The 14,698-nt window shown below is 37.7% G+C and overlaps 1 protein-coding gene across 12 annotated transcripts in view; it reads right to left on the minus strand.

The window, feature by feature from the left end:
* Positions 1 to 14,698, minus strand: part of POGZ (pogo transposable element derived with ZNF domain) — a 50,622-nt gene that overhangs the window by 16,586 nt on the left and 19,338 nt on the right. For 6 of the 12 annotated variants that reach the window (XM_081308833.1, XM_081308832.1, XM_081308829.1 and 3 more), the window contains 7 exons: positions 8,728 to 8,903; positions 7,536 to 7,644; positions 5,889 to 6,179; positions 5,591 to 5,809; positions 2,271 to 2,377; positions 977 to 1,314; positions 358 to 512 (listed from right to left, as the gene is read on the minus strand). In XM_081308833.1, coding sequence (XP_081164959.1) covers positions 358 to 512; positions 977 to 1,314; positions 2,271 to 2,377; positions 5,591 to 5,809; positions 5,889 to 6,179; positions 7,536 to 7,644; positions 8,728 to 8,903 — 1,395 coding nt within the window. The remainder of the gene's footprint in view (positions 1 to 357; positions 513 to 976; positions 1,315 to 2,270; positions 2,378 to 5,590; positions 5,810 to 5,888; positions 6,180 to 7,535; positions 7,645 to 8,727; positions 8,904 to 14,698) is intronic. The other 6 variants (XM_081308834.1, XM_081308831.1, XM_081308830.1 and 3 more) reach the window with 2 other exon arrangements.

Below are 14,698 nucleotides of genomic sequence, written 5' to 3' on the forward strand. Positions count from 1 at the left end.
TTAATGGTCAAGTTCTGTAAGTAAGACTTATAAGAAAACAGGGTTAAGTAGGCATGGTGGCACATGCCTATAATCCCAGCATCTTGGGAGGCTGATGCAGGAGGACTGCAGATTTAAGGCTGGCCTCAGCAAGTTAGTGAGGCCCTGTCTCAAAATAAAATATAAAAATGGACTGAGAAGGTGGTTCAGTGGTTAATCACCCCTGGGTTCAATTCCTGGTACCAAAAAAAAAAAAAAAAAAAAAAAGAAACAGGGTAAGAGAGTAAGTAAAGTTAATAGATAGCTACAAATATGTAAAGTACTTCCTCTACAATGTCACCCACAGGTAAGCACTAGAATTTAAGTTTCCAGACTTACTAGTAGATTCATAGGGACTGTGAACATTTTCCAAGTGGCACTGGAGCTGGAAGGGCGTGGAAAACTGGCGGTAGCAGTGCTGACAGATGGTGTGACCATCCACCTCACCATTCTGCTGATCAAGCTCTACGTGGTGCTTCATATGGTTCATGAATCTGCAGCAGAGCACAGGGAGAGCATGAGACACAAACCAACAGCCTTTGAGAAACACAATGGTAGAATCATGTACAAACATTATCTGCTTTCCTCCCTCAATTTCCCCGTCTAGGACAGTCCCAGGTTCACAAAGATAAGGGGTTCATGAAACTAAAAGCATTCTCTGGAAGGAGATGCACTGGTCTCCCTTACTGTGCCAAAGCTACTTTTATTACAATACCTCTCTTCTACAGCACCAGTTATTAATTTAATAACCCCAGCAAGATTACATCATAGGACCTTTCTCCAATGAGAAGGACTTTAAAATATAAGAAAAATTAAGCAAACTCCCCTCACCCCCAGTTGAGGACCAAACCCAGGGCCTTGTGTGCACCTGTGTGTGCACTGTCATTGAGCTAAATCCCCAACCTCAAATTAATTCATCTTTTTTTGTAAGTTAACCTCCAAAGCTCTTCACACTTACCGAATGTTGTTTTTTAGCCTTTTGGTACAATGTGGGCATCGGAAAGATGTAGCAACCTTAGGGAAGTTTGTGAGTTGGGATACTTTGCCACCATCCCGTCCATAGTAGAAGTCATCTACTAGCATAATGAGCTTGGTCTGGACAGCATCACCAACATTCTCATTTGGCTCTGGTACTTTGGTAGGTGGTGACAGAGCAGGAATAGGTGTAGACGAGGGTGTGGAAGTAATAGGAGCTGTTTTCTCAGGGGATGGGGGCTTTGCTGCTGATGGGACACTGGGTTCTGAATCCAGGGACTTTCCTTTCTTCTGGTATTCAACCATTTCTGGGCAACAGTACTAAAAAGAAAGAAGACATCTGATCATTCTCATTATCCAGGTGGCTACAATGTGCTAACTCAACTTCACTAATATTCTCTAATAACAAACTTTTATTGAAATAGGTCTTGCTATGTTGCCCAGTCCGACCTCTTGGGCAAGAGCAATCCTCTTGCCTCAGCCTCCCCACTACAGTTACATGCCTAGCTTAATAGTAAGGGATTATTATTCAGCTTTCATCCTTCAGTTTGCTACAGTGTTTCCAGATTTCACTCTTCTTCTAGCATTATGTCCAGTCATTTAGCCCCTGAGCATCATGCCTTATACTTCTCTCTCTGCCTTCTTAGATCCCATAACTACTTAATACCATCATTTGGCTCTGAGCTCCCTGGCAGATGAAGTTCCAACCTTTCAACTGGACTAATATCAAAAAATGAAAAGGTCAGAAAATGGAAACCAAGTAACACACAGCTCCTGGTTCACTCAATGTCAATTACTAGAAAATGAACTGAGGTCAAGAGGATTTGAGATCTTCACCTAAACCTGCAGTTTCGTCTCTGCAGTTTTGAAATCTATCACACTAAAGAAGTAAGGTCACATATGTTCTGATCTATTTGAAGGTCTTTAAATGTATTACAAGTACACAGCTCTTCTATAGTGGACCAAAAGACAGAATAACTTTTTAAAAACACAAAGCCGGCTGGGGATGTGGCTCAGCCGGTAGCACACTCGTCTGGCATGCACGGGGCGCTGGGTTCGATCCTCAGCACCACATAAAATTAAAAAAAAAAAAAGAGATGTTGTGTCCACCGAAAACTAAAAAATAAATATTGGGAAATTCTCTCTCTCTCTCTCTCTCTAAAAAAATATAAATAAATAAATAGATAAAAAGCCCCTGCTTCACAGTCTCCCCAAATTAGAGGTATACAGCAGTAAGCCACTTAGGCTGGATCCTTATCACAGGAGGTATCACTTACACACATGTGACCTCTCAAAGCTTCAGTAACACGGAATTGAGCATTACACCGCGGGCATATTTTCCGTCCACCATCCTGGAGGTCAAACACTGGGATGGAAGAGGTCACTGGAAGTGAGAAGGATTGATAAGGTCAATACACTGATAGTGGGAAGACTAAACACGACCTGAGGAGGCATATCCAAGGATGAGTGAGCATGAAGAGATCACTGTGTTGGAGGTACATTCATTGTACTGTTCTTCTAACTCTAGGCCAGGGGCTAAACCAGCCCAACTGACAGTTTCTATTTGGCTTATGAGCTAAGAATATTTTTTATATTGGGGGGAAGTTAGGTAATTTTTTTCTTTTTAAAATGTGGTAAAATATAACAATATTTACCATCTTAACCATTTTCAAGTATACATTTCAGTTGTTATACAATCTCCAGAACTCTTTTCAACTTGCACTACATTCCATACCCATTAAAAATCACTGACCAACAACCACTTTGTCTTCATGAATCTGACTACTCTAGGCACCTCAGTAAATGGAATCATACAGTATTTGTCCTTCTGTGAATGGCTTATTTCACTTAGTATAGTGTCCTCAAGGTTTATCCATGTTGTATCCATGGGTCAGAACTTCCTTTTTGGAGACAATACCTTTATTTTATTTATTTTTATGTAGTGCTGGGGATCGAACCCAGGGCTGTACATGGGCTAGGTGAGCGCTCTACCGCTGAGCCACAACCCCAGCCCCCAGAACTTCCTTTTTAAGCCTGATAATATACATCATTATACGTATATGCACATGTTGTTCATCCATTCATCGCTTGATGGATCTCTGGGTTGTTTTTACCCAATATTATGAATAACACTGCTATGAACATGGGTATAAGTATCTCTTCTAGTTCCTGCTTCCAGGTCTTTTATGTACCCATAAATGGAATTCCCAAAGCAGATGCTGATCCTTTATTTATTTATTTATTTGGGGACTGGGGACTGAACCCAGTGGCACTCTACCACCAAGCTATATACCCAGCATTTATTTTATTATTATTTTTTTTTATTTTGAGATAGGGTCTTGCTGAGTTGCTAAGGCTTGTGTAGGACTTACAATCCTTCTGCCTCAGCCTCCCACCTTGCTGAGATTATAGGCAGGTGTCACCACACACGGCTTCGTAACTTTTTGACAAGCCACTACACACTGTTTCTCATGCTGGCTGCATAATTTTACATTCCTGCCAATAGTGCACAAGAATTCCACCTTTTCCACATTCTCATCAATCAATATATATATACTTTTTAATTGCTGGTGAATTGAAATAAAGCCTCACACGTTCAGGGAAAGCCCTTTGCCACTGAGCTACACCCTACTTTCTGATTTCTGATAGTCACTATCATAATGGGTATGAGATAGTATCTCATGATGGCTTTTGTGTCTGTCTCCCCGACTCGCTGGGTTTTGAACTCAGGGACAATTAATTACTAAGCCACATCCCCAGCACTTTTTGTTCTTTATTTTGAGACAAGGTCTCACTAAGTTAAGGCTGGCCTCAAACTTTCGATTCCCCTGCCTCAGCCACCCAAGTAACTGTATTACATACAGGTGTGAACCATGCGTCTGGCTGACTGTGGTTTTGATTTGTATTTCCCTAAAGATTGGTGATGCTGAGTACCTCTTCATGTTTTTGCTGGCTACTTTATTATTTTCTCTGGGGAAATATTTGTTCAAGTCCTTTCCCATTTTTTTTTTAAATTGGATTGTTTTCTTGTTGTTGAGTTATAGGAATTCTGTTCGTATTCTAGATAGTAACTACTTCTTCTTTTTTTTTTTTTTTGTACCAGGGATTAAATCCAACAGAAAAACTCAGGCACCTGAGTTATATCCCCAGCCCTTTTTATTCTTTATTTTGAGACAAGGCCTCTCTAAGTTGTTAAGGCTGCCTTTCAACTTGTGATTCTCCTGCCTCACCCTCCTGAGCCACTGGGATTACAAGTATGCACCACTGCACCCTGCTGGACTATAACCTCTTTACAAATATATAATTTGCAAATATTTTCTCCCATTCTGAAGGTTGCTTTTTCACTATGTTCTTTGATACACAAAGTTTTAAATTTTGATGTAATTCAATTTATCTATAGTTTTTTTTGTTTTCTTGACTGTACTTTTGGTGTCATGCCCAAGAAACAGAAATTGTCATGCAAGTCAAAATTGTGAAGATTTCCAACTGTTTTTTTTTTTGTGTGTGGGGGGCGTGTACTGGGTACAGAATCCAGGAGCACTTTACTACTACCTCCCTAGCCCCTTTTTATCTTGAGACAGCTAAGTTGTTTAGAGGCCAAGTTGCTGCCTGGTCTCAAATTTGTGAGGGCCACTGCACCCAACTTCCAGTTACTTTGTATTTTATTTAGAGACAGGGTCTCACTGAGTTGCTTAGTGCCTCCCTGTTGCTGAGGCTGGCTTTGAACTAGTGATCCTCTTGCGTCAGTCTCCCAATCTTCTGGGATTATAGGCATTCGCCACCACACCAGTCCAATTACATTTTCTTCTAAGAGTTTTATATAGTTTTAGCTTGTATGTTTAAGTCTTTGAATCACTTAGAATTTATTTTTATATTTGGTATAAAGTAAGAGTACAATTCCAGTTTTCTCAACACCACTTATAAAAGGATTTTTACATTTTTAGTGGCTAAAATAAAAGCAAAAGAATTAATCTTTTTGCCACATGACAATCCAAACTTTAGACTGCTTAAATAATATTAGTAGAGTACAGCCATGCTAATTCATTTATGTTATCTGTGGCTGGTTCTGCACAATAGCTCAACTCAGTGGTTACTACAGATACCATATTGCACAAAGCTAAAATATTTTACACTCCTGCTCTAATCCACTGAAACCCTCACAATACTCATATCTTTCCTATTTTAAAACCTCTCTAACAAATTCAAAAAATCTTGTTCAAAACTCCATCTTCTCCCTGAAGCCATCTTTGATTATTTCACCCATCTCCAATCAATCCCCAGAGAACAATTACACACAATCCCTTGTAGCTGATTTAGTTGCACCATTCATAAGTAGCTCTCCCTTTAAAGTTTTTTTTTTTAATTAGTTACACAACAGTACAATGATCTTGACATATTGTACATTTGAATCAGATGGAATATAATTTCTCATTTTTCTGAGTGTACAGGTTGCAGAATTCTTTAAAGTTTTTATAAGAACAATTTATAGAAACTATAGTTTATTTCTCCATTTCAGAATATAGAATTCAGATAAAAGAAATATTTTATTGATGTTTTTGAATGACTGGCTGCTCAAGGTCTCTCAAAGTTATTGTACCTTTCATTGAAGTATCCGGTCCGCTGGTTCTTTGAGCACCATGGGCAGAACTATTGTTGGATACCACCAATGGCCCAGGACTCTGGCCTAGGGAAGGGATGGTGTTGAGGGTATTCACCAATTTGGCTACTTCATTGCTATTTTCACCTGTAACCCCAGGTCGTTTCACAGTGACAAAGCTGGCAATGCTCACTGCAGGTGGAGAGGGGAAGGAAGGAGCTACGTTGACCAAGTGATAATCATCTGTTCTCTGCCCACCACCCATCCTGGTCTGCCATATCCTTTTCTCAAGGCTCACCTAGCTTGGGATTCGAGGTCTGGTTGGACTGGCCTGGAGGCTGAACAGCTAGTTGCCCCAATGAGGTTGGCTGCGTGGCAGTGGGAGTAGTGGAAGTGCTGGGAGTGGACTTGGTCTGCTGCGACTGGGACTGTGGGACGGTGCTTCGAATGGTGAGAGTAGCTGGGATGACGGTGGTGAAGGTGTTGGTGGTGGGCCTCACAGGCATTGTGGAGCCTGGTCTCACTGGGGTCATCTGAGAGAATACTTGTGGGACTCCAACTGTCGGCTTAACAAACTGGGTACCTGGGGCTTTTAAGAGAGACACACAAAAAAAGTACCAAACCTTCATCAATGGGCTCACCTATAAAACATTCTCTTTTCTTTACCAGAAACACTAGAATGGGAAAAGATAATTTCCCCAAACTGTTCAATGACCATCAGAGGTATACAGATTCTAAAATCTAAGAAATCAATAGGTATCCAAGCTGATGGAAAAAAAGAATCATTGTAAGTAACCTAAGATTCTCATTAACTCCTCCTCATAAAACACCTACTTTTTTATACCAAGAATACTATAAGTAACTTGACCTTGGTATTAGAAGAGAGCCAGCTTGGGTGTTTAAAGGTTAAAGATAGGCTTGATCCTGGAGAAAGAGATTCTTCTTCCTCAGATTACGAAAGGGGTCTTCCATTCTTTTTTATAACCTCAAATAGAAAAGAGACTATGCCATTCTACTAGGATGTCCCAAAGGAGAATAGCTCCAGGCATGATAGATAATTCCACTGAAAAACGAAATACCAGAATATGATGGGGTAAACTGGTCACACTTATGGCCAAAAAATCCCAGTGGGCTTTGAGAACAAAAACAAAACAAAACAAAAACAACAAAAACAAAAAAACCCCAAAACACATTAGGAAGATAAGCTAAAGGGGATACCCTTACAATCAAACATTAAGAAACTCTTTTTTGGCCTAAACTTAACAAGAAATGTGGGGAGTTGGAGGAAAATATATTTCTGTGTGTGTGTGTGTGTGTGTGTGTGTGTGTGTGTGTGTAAGAGAGAGAGAGAGAGAGAGAGAGTGAGTGTGTGTGTGTGTGTGTGTGTGTGTGTGTGTGTGTGCTGGGAATAGAACCTAGAGTCTCAGGCATGCTAAGCATGTACTGTACCACTAAGCTAAATACCCCTCTCCCCAAGATTCTTTAAAAAATATTACCTAGTCATTGGTAAATATCCTTGAAAGATATATCATTTGCTTAATTTATGTCTAAAATTGATGCTACAAAATTAAAGTGAAATAAGTTTATAGTCTCATTCATATAAGTGAGCAGAAGTACTTGGAGTACAGAATTTGGGAGTTTGCATTAATAACATTCCTTCAGGATAACAAACTTATTAGTTGACCAAAACAGTAGTTACCAAAATAAACAAATAGTTACTAAATAAACCCAGTTTTACTACCTCATGAAGGGTGGTGAAAAACAGTAGAAAATTAGGACACCACCCTGGCCAAAGGTTAAAAAAATTTTTTTAAAAATTGGGCTTAAATCATTAAGACTTTTGTACTTTAACATTTTCTTTGAGTATACCTAGAGTATTTGTAAATGATAAAAACAGATCTTCTAGATGCTAGTTTATTTCAAATGGATAGACATTCTTCCTTACCTGGGACTAATGTAATTGGTCTAACTGTTTGACCTTGCTGCACGTTCAACACAATTCCAACCTGATTCATTGCATTTTGTACAGGCCGAACATTCCTTACAGGAAATCCCTGCATTAAAAAGCAAAATGATCTTTTAACAGGCAGATCTAACACTAACATTGACTGTAGTATGATCTGTATCTTCCTACACTCTTACCTAATGGTTCTCTCTCAAGTTAGAACTTTTAAATGACTGAGATGGAAAAATTTAGAAAATTTTGGCAAATTTTTGAGTGACAAAATAACAAAACTGGATAATAAAAATTGGCACATGAGGCAAAATGAAAACCTGTTTCCTGATTTAACAGGAAAAAACTGTATCTAACAACTAGCCCCTAAACTGCTAAAATTTGCATAGAAGTTAAAAAAAAAAAAGACAAACACTTAACAATATTCACTGGAGTGATTCAACACATAAACAATCCTACAAAATTGTCCCTTAAGTCCACTTTAAAGGCCACAAGCCTCTGACAATTTTTTTAAGCATTCTTTAAAAAATAAAACAACAAAAAAAACACTTTGTTTTATTTATTTTTATGTGGTACTGAGGACTGAACACAGTGCCTCACACGCTGAGTCACAATCCCAGCCCCTCTGACAAATTTATAAGAGAAAATTTTGTTACTCGGAAGCCACAAGCAAAGAGAAGCATTTGTCTTCAGATTCCAAAGTCAACATAGGCTTTCAAATTCAAATCACCACATTATAAATAAAAAATAAGCTGTTTTCCTTTTCTTTCAAAGCTCACCAATTTAATTTATAAATCTCCAAAAGTCAATTAACTTACCCACATGAAGAAAACTAACCTAAGCAAAGGGTAAGGAGCCTTGAGAGCCAAATGTTAAAGTTGCCTTATCTTAGAGCTTTCCCACTAATTTCTTCCTAGATCTTAATCACAGCAATTAATAGACCCCTTCAGGGGTATGAAGAAATCACCCAGCCACAATGCTATGCTGGTCTTTCCATAAAAGTGAGCATCAAATTAAGAAATAGTAAATGAGAAACCCAGCTCAAAAGACTTAGTGAGAAATCCAGGACAAAAGACTTAGTGGCCATTACTAATGATGTCAAAGACCTTAAATTAGACTCCCAAAGGTTCACACAGTCTTTCTCTCCTTGTCTACCAATCACAGAATTCAGAGTCCTACTCACCTGGGTAGTGATGAATATTGGTTGTGAGGCCACAGGGGAACTAGTCACATGGTTGGCATTCTGCATGACCTGGACAGGCCTCAATACTGGTTGGGTAACCATTGTGCCCAGACCTGGTGCTGGATTTTGGGTGAGAATGAGTGGCTGTCCACCTTGCTGGACCAAAGGATTGCCAGCTAAAGGGTAAAAGGAAGAAGAAGAAGAAAAAAAAAGAATATTAGAAACTTTTTTTTTTTTTTTGGTGCTTGGGTATTTGAACCCAGGGCCTCATGCATGCCAGGCAAGCACTTTACCATTGAGCCACATCCCCAGTCCTAGAAACATTTTTTAAATATTTATTTTAATGTGATGCTGAGGATTGAACCCAGTGCCTCACACGTTTGAGGCAAGCACCGTACCACTGACCCACAATCCCAGGCCTCCGAGAAACATTTTTAAACAAACATTGTAGTTTTAGGTAAGAAATGGTGTCTCGGAAATAAAAGTATCTGACTGCCACTGACCTCAGGTCTCACCGAAAACTGAAGCTTCACCCAAATCTACAACTAACAGAAAAACAAGTAGGTTGGGTGGTTCACTAACATCTCACCCATGTCTTAAATAGAGATAAAGGATACATTAAGTCTTGTATGTGACTATTATATTGACCATACAATCTCCCTACAACAAATCAGCAGAACAAAAGAATTCATGTCTTTTTTCATACTTTTACTGGGTAAAACCCATTTTATAAGAATGTAATTTGTGGCTGGGGTTGTGGCTCAGTGGTAGAGCACTTATCTAGCATGTGTGAGGCACTGGGTTCAAATCTCAGCACCACATATAAATAAATGAATAAAATAAAGGTCCATCAACAACTAAAAAAATATAGTAAAAAAAAGCAATTTGCTATTAGCTAATCCCCTTAAACTTTTTAAAAGAGAATGTGAACATTAATTCAGTAAGTAGACAAACATCTAAGGAATGACAACCCTTGCTACCGAGTCAAATCTGAGAAATTCCAAAGTCTCTAAACAATCATTGTCTTTTTTTGTCTGTTTATTTTGGCCGTATTGGAAGCTAAGTCTAGAGCCTCACACTGCTAGGCAACAACCATTGTCTTCCATGAGGTATGGGAAAGACAGAAACTGATGTGCTGCCTACTTTCTTTTTCTGTATGTCATCAGAACTGATCAACAGAAGGCCAAGTGAAAAACTAAACTACACCAACTGAAATGATCTAATTTCAAAAGTCAATGATTCATTCATCAGTAAATATTAACAAACTGAGCTAATTATTACTGAAATGTCTTCAATTCTTTTTATTTATGAGAAAAGCAATTTTATAAATATTTTTAAGTTCTCTATTTGTATAAAAAATCATTGATACTGTTTCCTGATTTACAAAGGAATATTTAAAACAATACAGAAAGTTTCAGGAAGCTAATATTCCTAAGGCAAAGATTCAAGCAAAAATATTGCCTCAACTTTTTACCCCAAAATTATCAAAATGGGATGGGCCTCTCTGAAATTTATCTTCCACTTGATAGAGTCACTAAAGTTAGCTACAGGGCTAGACCACGGAAGAGTAGGTATACAGGTGACAATTAATGGGCCAACAGTGGCTTGTCCCCATTTTCTCAGAAGTTTAGAGTTCTTCAGTGGACTATTGGGACACTAGGCTAGTGACTACAAGAGTTGACAGACAAAACAAAAAATTCCAACAAGATCTACCTAGGCTAACTTTACTGACAATTTATTCATTGTATGTTTTTTCATTTTAAATGTTTTACTATAGAAAAGTTCAAACATATATAAAAACAGGTACATGGAGGTTCATTATAATGTCCTATCACTTACCTTCAATGATTATCAATTTATGGCAATCTTATTTCATCTATAACTCCTACACTTACCAATTCCCTCATTATTTTCAAACAAGTCCAGATCATATCACCTGCAAATATTTCAATATATATCTCTATGAGATAAGGAAAAAGTGAAAGAATCATACTACCATTATCAGTCCTAAAAATAAATTCTTTAGTATAAATCATCAGAATTCATATTTACAATTATACTATTTAAAAGAATCGTGTTTGAATCAGGTTACCAAAAGGTTCAAAGTAAAACTGATGGACATCTCTTTAGTCTATTTTAATCTTCTGGGTTCCCCTCCATTTTTTTTTTAATATTTATTTTTTAGTTGTAGCTGGACACAACACCTTTGTTTTATTTATTTACTTTTATGTGGTGCTGAGGATCAAACCCAGGGCCTCACATGCGCTAGGCAAGCGCCATACCACTGAGCCACAACCCCAGCCCATCCCCTCCATCTCTTTCTATACCACTAAATTAGTGGGTAATCAACTAGACCAAAAAAAAAAAAAAAAGTATTTTATACTAATTATTTTAACTACCAGGGCAAAAGAAAATAAATTATCTTTTTTTTTTTTTTAAAGAGAGAGTGAGAGAGGAGAGAGAGAGAGAGAGAGAATTTTTAATATTTATTTTTTAGTTCTCGGCAGACACAACATCTTTGTTGGTATGTGGTGCTGAGGATCGAACCCGGGCCGCACGCATGCCAGGCGAGCGGGCTACCACTTGAGCCACATCCCCAGCCCTAAATTATCTTTTATTTACCATTAGTCTAAATATTCTTTTAAGGTAATCACTGTCAGGCTGGGGATGTGGCTCAAGTGGTAGCCCGCTCGCCTGGCATGTGTGCAGTCCGGGTTCGATCCTCAGCACCACATACAAACAAAGATGTTGTGTCCGCCGAGAACTAAAAAATAAATATTAAAAAAATTCTCTGTCTCTCCTTCTCTCTCTCTCTAAAAAAAAAAAAAAAAAAAAAAAAAAAAAAGGTAATCACTGTCACCATCCCAACTAGATACAGGAAGGGAATGATGCAGTATTTTTGCATTTGTGTGAATCAATCAGCATTAGCAAGTCTCTAAACACAAGGCAGGTTCCCACAAAATCTGTACATATCCTACCATTATAAAGAAATGTTAACCCAGCATTTTCTGCATATATTCCCTTCCTGCATCAATGTCATGTTTGAATTTTGGTGGATTTTTAAACTATATACTAGATCTTAGCCAAAAGGCTGAGAAGCAATATATACTTTTCAAAAAGTACAGTTGGTGTAAACAAAAATATGAGGTTCTAAACACATATTAGGTCCAACAATTCAATGGAAAGCAAGAGCTAGCATGTTAGGTCACACTGGGTAAATTAAAGTACACTTATTTTAGAAACATTTTTAATCTTATTTTAGAAGCTTTTCAAATGATTTCTACAATCTTACGCCTTTCCTCAAAGAAATTCTGATAATTCAATTGTCTTACAAAGTTCTGCTTCTGGAGGATTAAAGTGGCAATCAAAATTTCTAAGGTTTAAAAAGCCTTTAAAATAATTACCCAACCACTTCTCTAAGTCTGCGTTCATATGAACTAGGTGCCATGGCCATGAACTGTCTAAATATGGAAGGGGACTCAGCAGCTTCTTTCATAATACATGCAGTATTACAAATATTAAGGTCTTAATTTTTAAAAATTTCAATCTTTAAAAAAATTTTTAAATACATATTTTTAGTTGTTGATGGACCTTTATTTTATTCATTTATTCAATATGTGGTGCTGAAAATCCAACCCAGTGCCTCACACATGCTAGGCAAGTACTCTACCACTGAGCCACAACCCCAGCCCATTAAGTTGGTCCGTGGGTTGTGGGTTACTGTTAAGTTGTTTAATTTCATTCTTTACATTTACTTACATACCCTTAAGCCCAGAAAAAGAGGCTTAAATTCAATAAGAGCTAAAAATTAAGTTATACAGTAAGAATACCATTCAATTTATATCACTCACAGCTTAGAATTAAGCAATAGTTTATTTCAATTCATGTTTCTTTCCTAGGCAAACAAATGCTCAATCAGGATTACAAGATAACTTCTAAATGATGAGTAGTAGATTTTGAAGAACAACAACAACAACAAAAAAAATAGAAATAAGGTTTAAAAACTATACTCCTGAATCTTAACAAAACACACACACACACAACCTCACTCACACTCACACACACACACACACACACACACACACACACACAGCTGTCCCAAATCCCCAGCTTGAGATATAGTGAACACTCATTTAAAGTGTACAATTCTGGGCTGGCACCACGGCGCATGCATGTAATCCCAGTTATTCAGGAGGCTAAAGCAGGAGAATCCCAAGGTGGCGGGCAGCTGGGCAATTCAGCAAAACACTGACTAAAATTAAAAATTTTAGCTGCACGCACCCGTAATCCCAGCAGCTCAGGAGGCTGAGGCAGAAGGATTGCGAGTTCAAAGACAGCCTCAGCAACTTAGCAGGGCCCTAACCAACTCAGTGAGACTCTGTCTCTAAATAAAATACGAAAAGGGCTGGGGATGTGGCTCGGTGGTTAAACGTCCCTGGATTCAATCCCTGGTACCAAAAAATAAAAAATTTAAAAAATAATAAATTTAAATGATAATTAAACTTTTTAAAAGGGCTGGGGATGCAGTTCAGTGGGAAAGCACTTGCCTAGCATTTGTGAGGTCCTGGGCTCAACCCTAGTACCACAGCAATTCAATGTATATACACAGGTTGTGCAATCATCACAACTAGTTAAATTTCAGAACGTTTTTTCACAACAAAAGAAACTCCAGGGCTGGGGATGTGGCTCAAGCGGTAGCACACTCGCCTGGCATGTGTGCGACCCGGGTTCGATCCTCAGCACCACATACCAACAAAGATGTTGTGTCCGCCGAGAACTAAAAAATAAATATTAAAAATTCTCTCTCTCTCTCTCTCTCCTCTCTCACTCTCTCTTTAAAAAAAAAAAAAAAAAAAGGAAACTCCATATCTATTATCATTTACCCCTCTTTCTCTTCTCTCCTAGCTCCTGAGAACCCCTTATCTCTTCTCTGTCTCTTTGGATTTGCCTATTCTGAACATTTAATAAGCAAAATCATATAATATGTGATCTTTTGTGCCTGGTTCCCTTCACTAAAGCATAATTTTCTAAGATCCCTCAGCATTTAATTTCTTTTTATCCATTTGTCAGTTAATGGACACTCAAATTGTTTTCAGTTTGGGCTACAATGCTATAAACAACATTAGTATGAACATTTGTGCATGGAGTTTTTGTGTGTGTGTGAACATGTGTTCTATTCTCTTGGAGACAGCTAGAAATGTTGAGTCATATGAAAACTATATGTTTTTAACTTTTCTTTTCTTTTTAGTTACTGGGAATTGAATTCAAGGGCATTTTACCACTGAACCACATCCCCAGCCCTTTTTATTTTTTATTTTGAAGTAGGATTTCACCAAGTTGCCCATGCTAGTCTTGAACTTGGGATTTTCCTGCCTCAGCCTCCTGAGTAGCTGGGAATACAGGCATGTGCCACCAAAACTGGCTACGATCAACTTTTTTGAGAAACTGCCAACTGCTTTCCAAAGCAACCACACTATATTGTACATTCTCACCAGCAATTTAGGATGTTCCAATCTCTCCACATTCTTTATAACATGTTACTGTACATAATAGGTATATATATATATATATATATATATATATATATATTTTTTTTTTTTTTTAATTACAGCTATCCTAGTGGGTATGAAGTGGTACCCCATTGTATTTTTATTTGCATTTCCTCAATGACATGATATTTAACATCTTTCAAAGTGGTTACTGGACACTTGCATATTTTTTTTGGAGAAATGCCAATTCAAGGTCCTTTGTCTATTTAAAAAATTTTTTATAGATGGCCACAATACCTTTATTATTTATTTTTTTAATGTGGTGCTGAGGATTGAACCCAGTTCCTCACATATGATAGGCAAATTCTCTACTACTGAGCCACAACCCCAGCCCCTTTAACCATTTTTAAACTGCATTATTTGTCTTTTTAGCGGATATATATATATATATATATATATATATATATAAATAAAATAGATAC

This window comes from Spermophilus citellus (assembly GCF_964194105.1).
Source record: "Spermophilus citellus genome assembly, chromosome: 9".
NCBI lineage: Eukaryota > Metazoa > Chordata > Mammalia > Rodentia > Sciuridae > Spermophilus > Spermophilus citellus.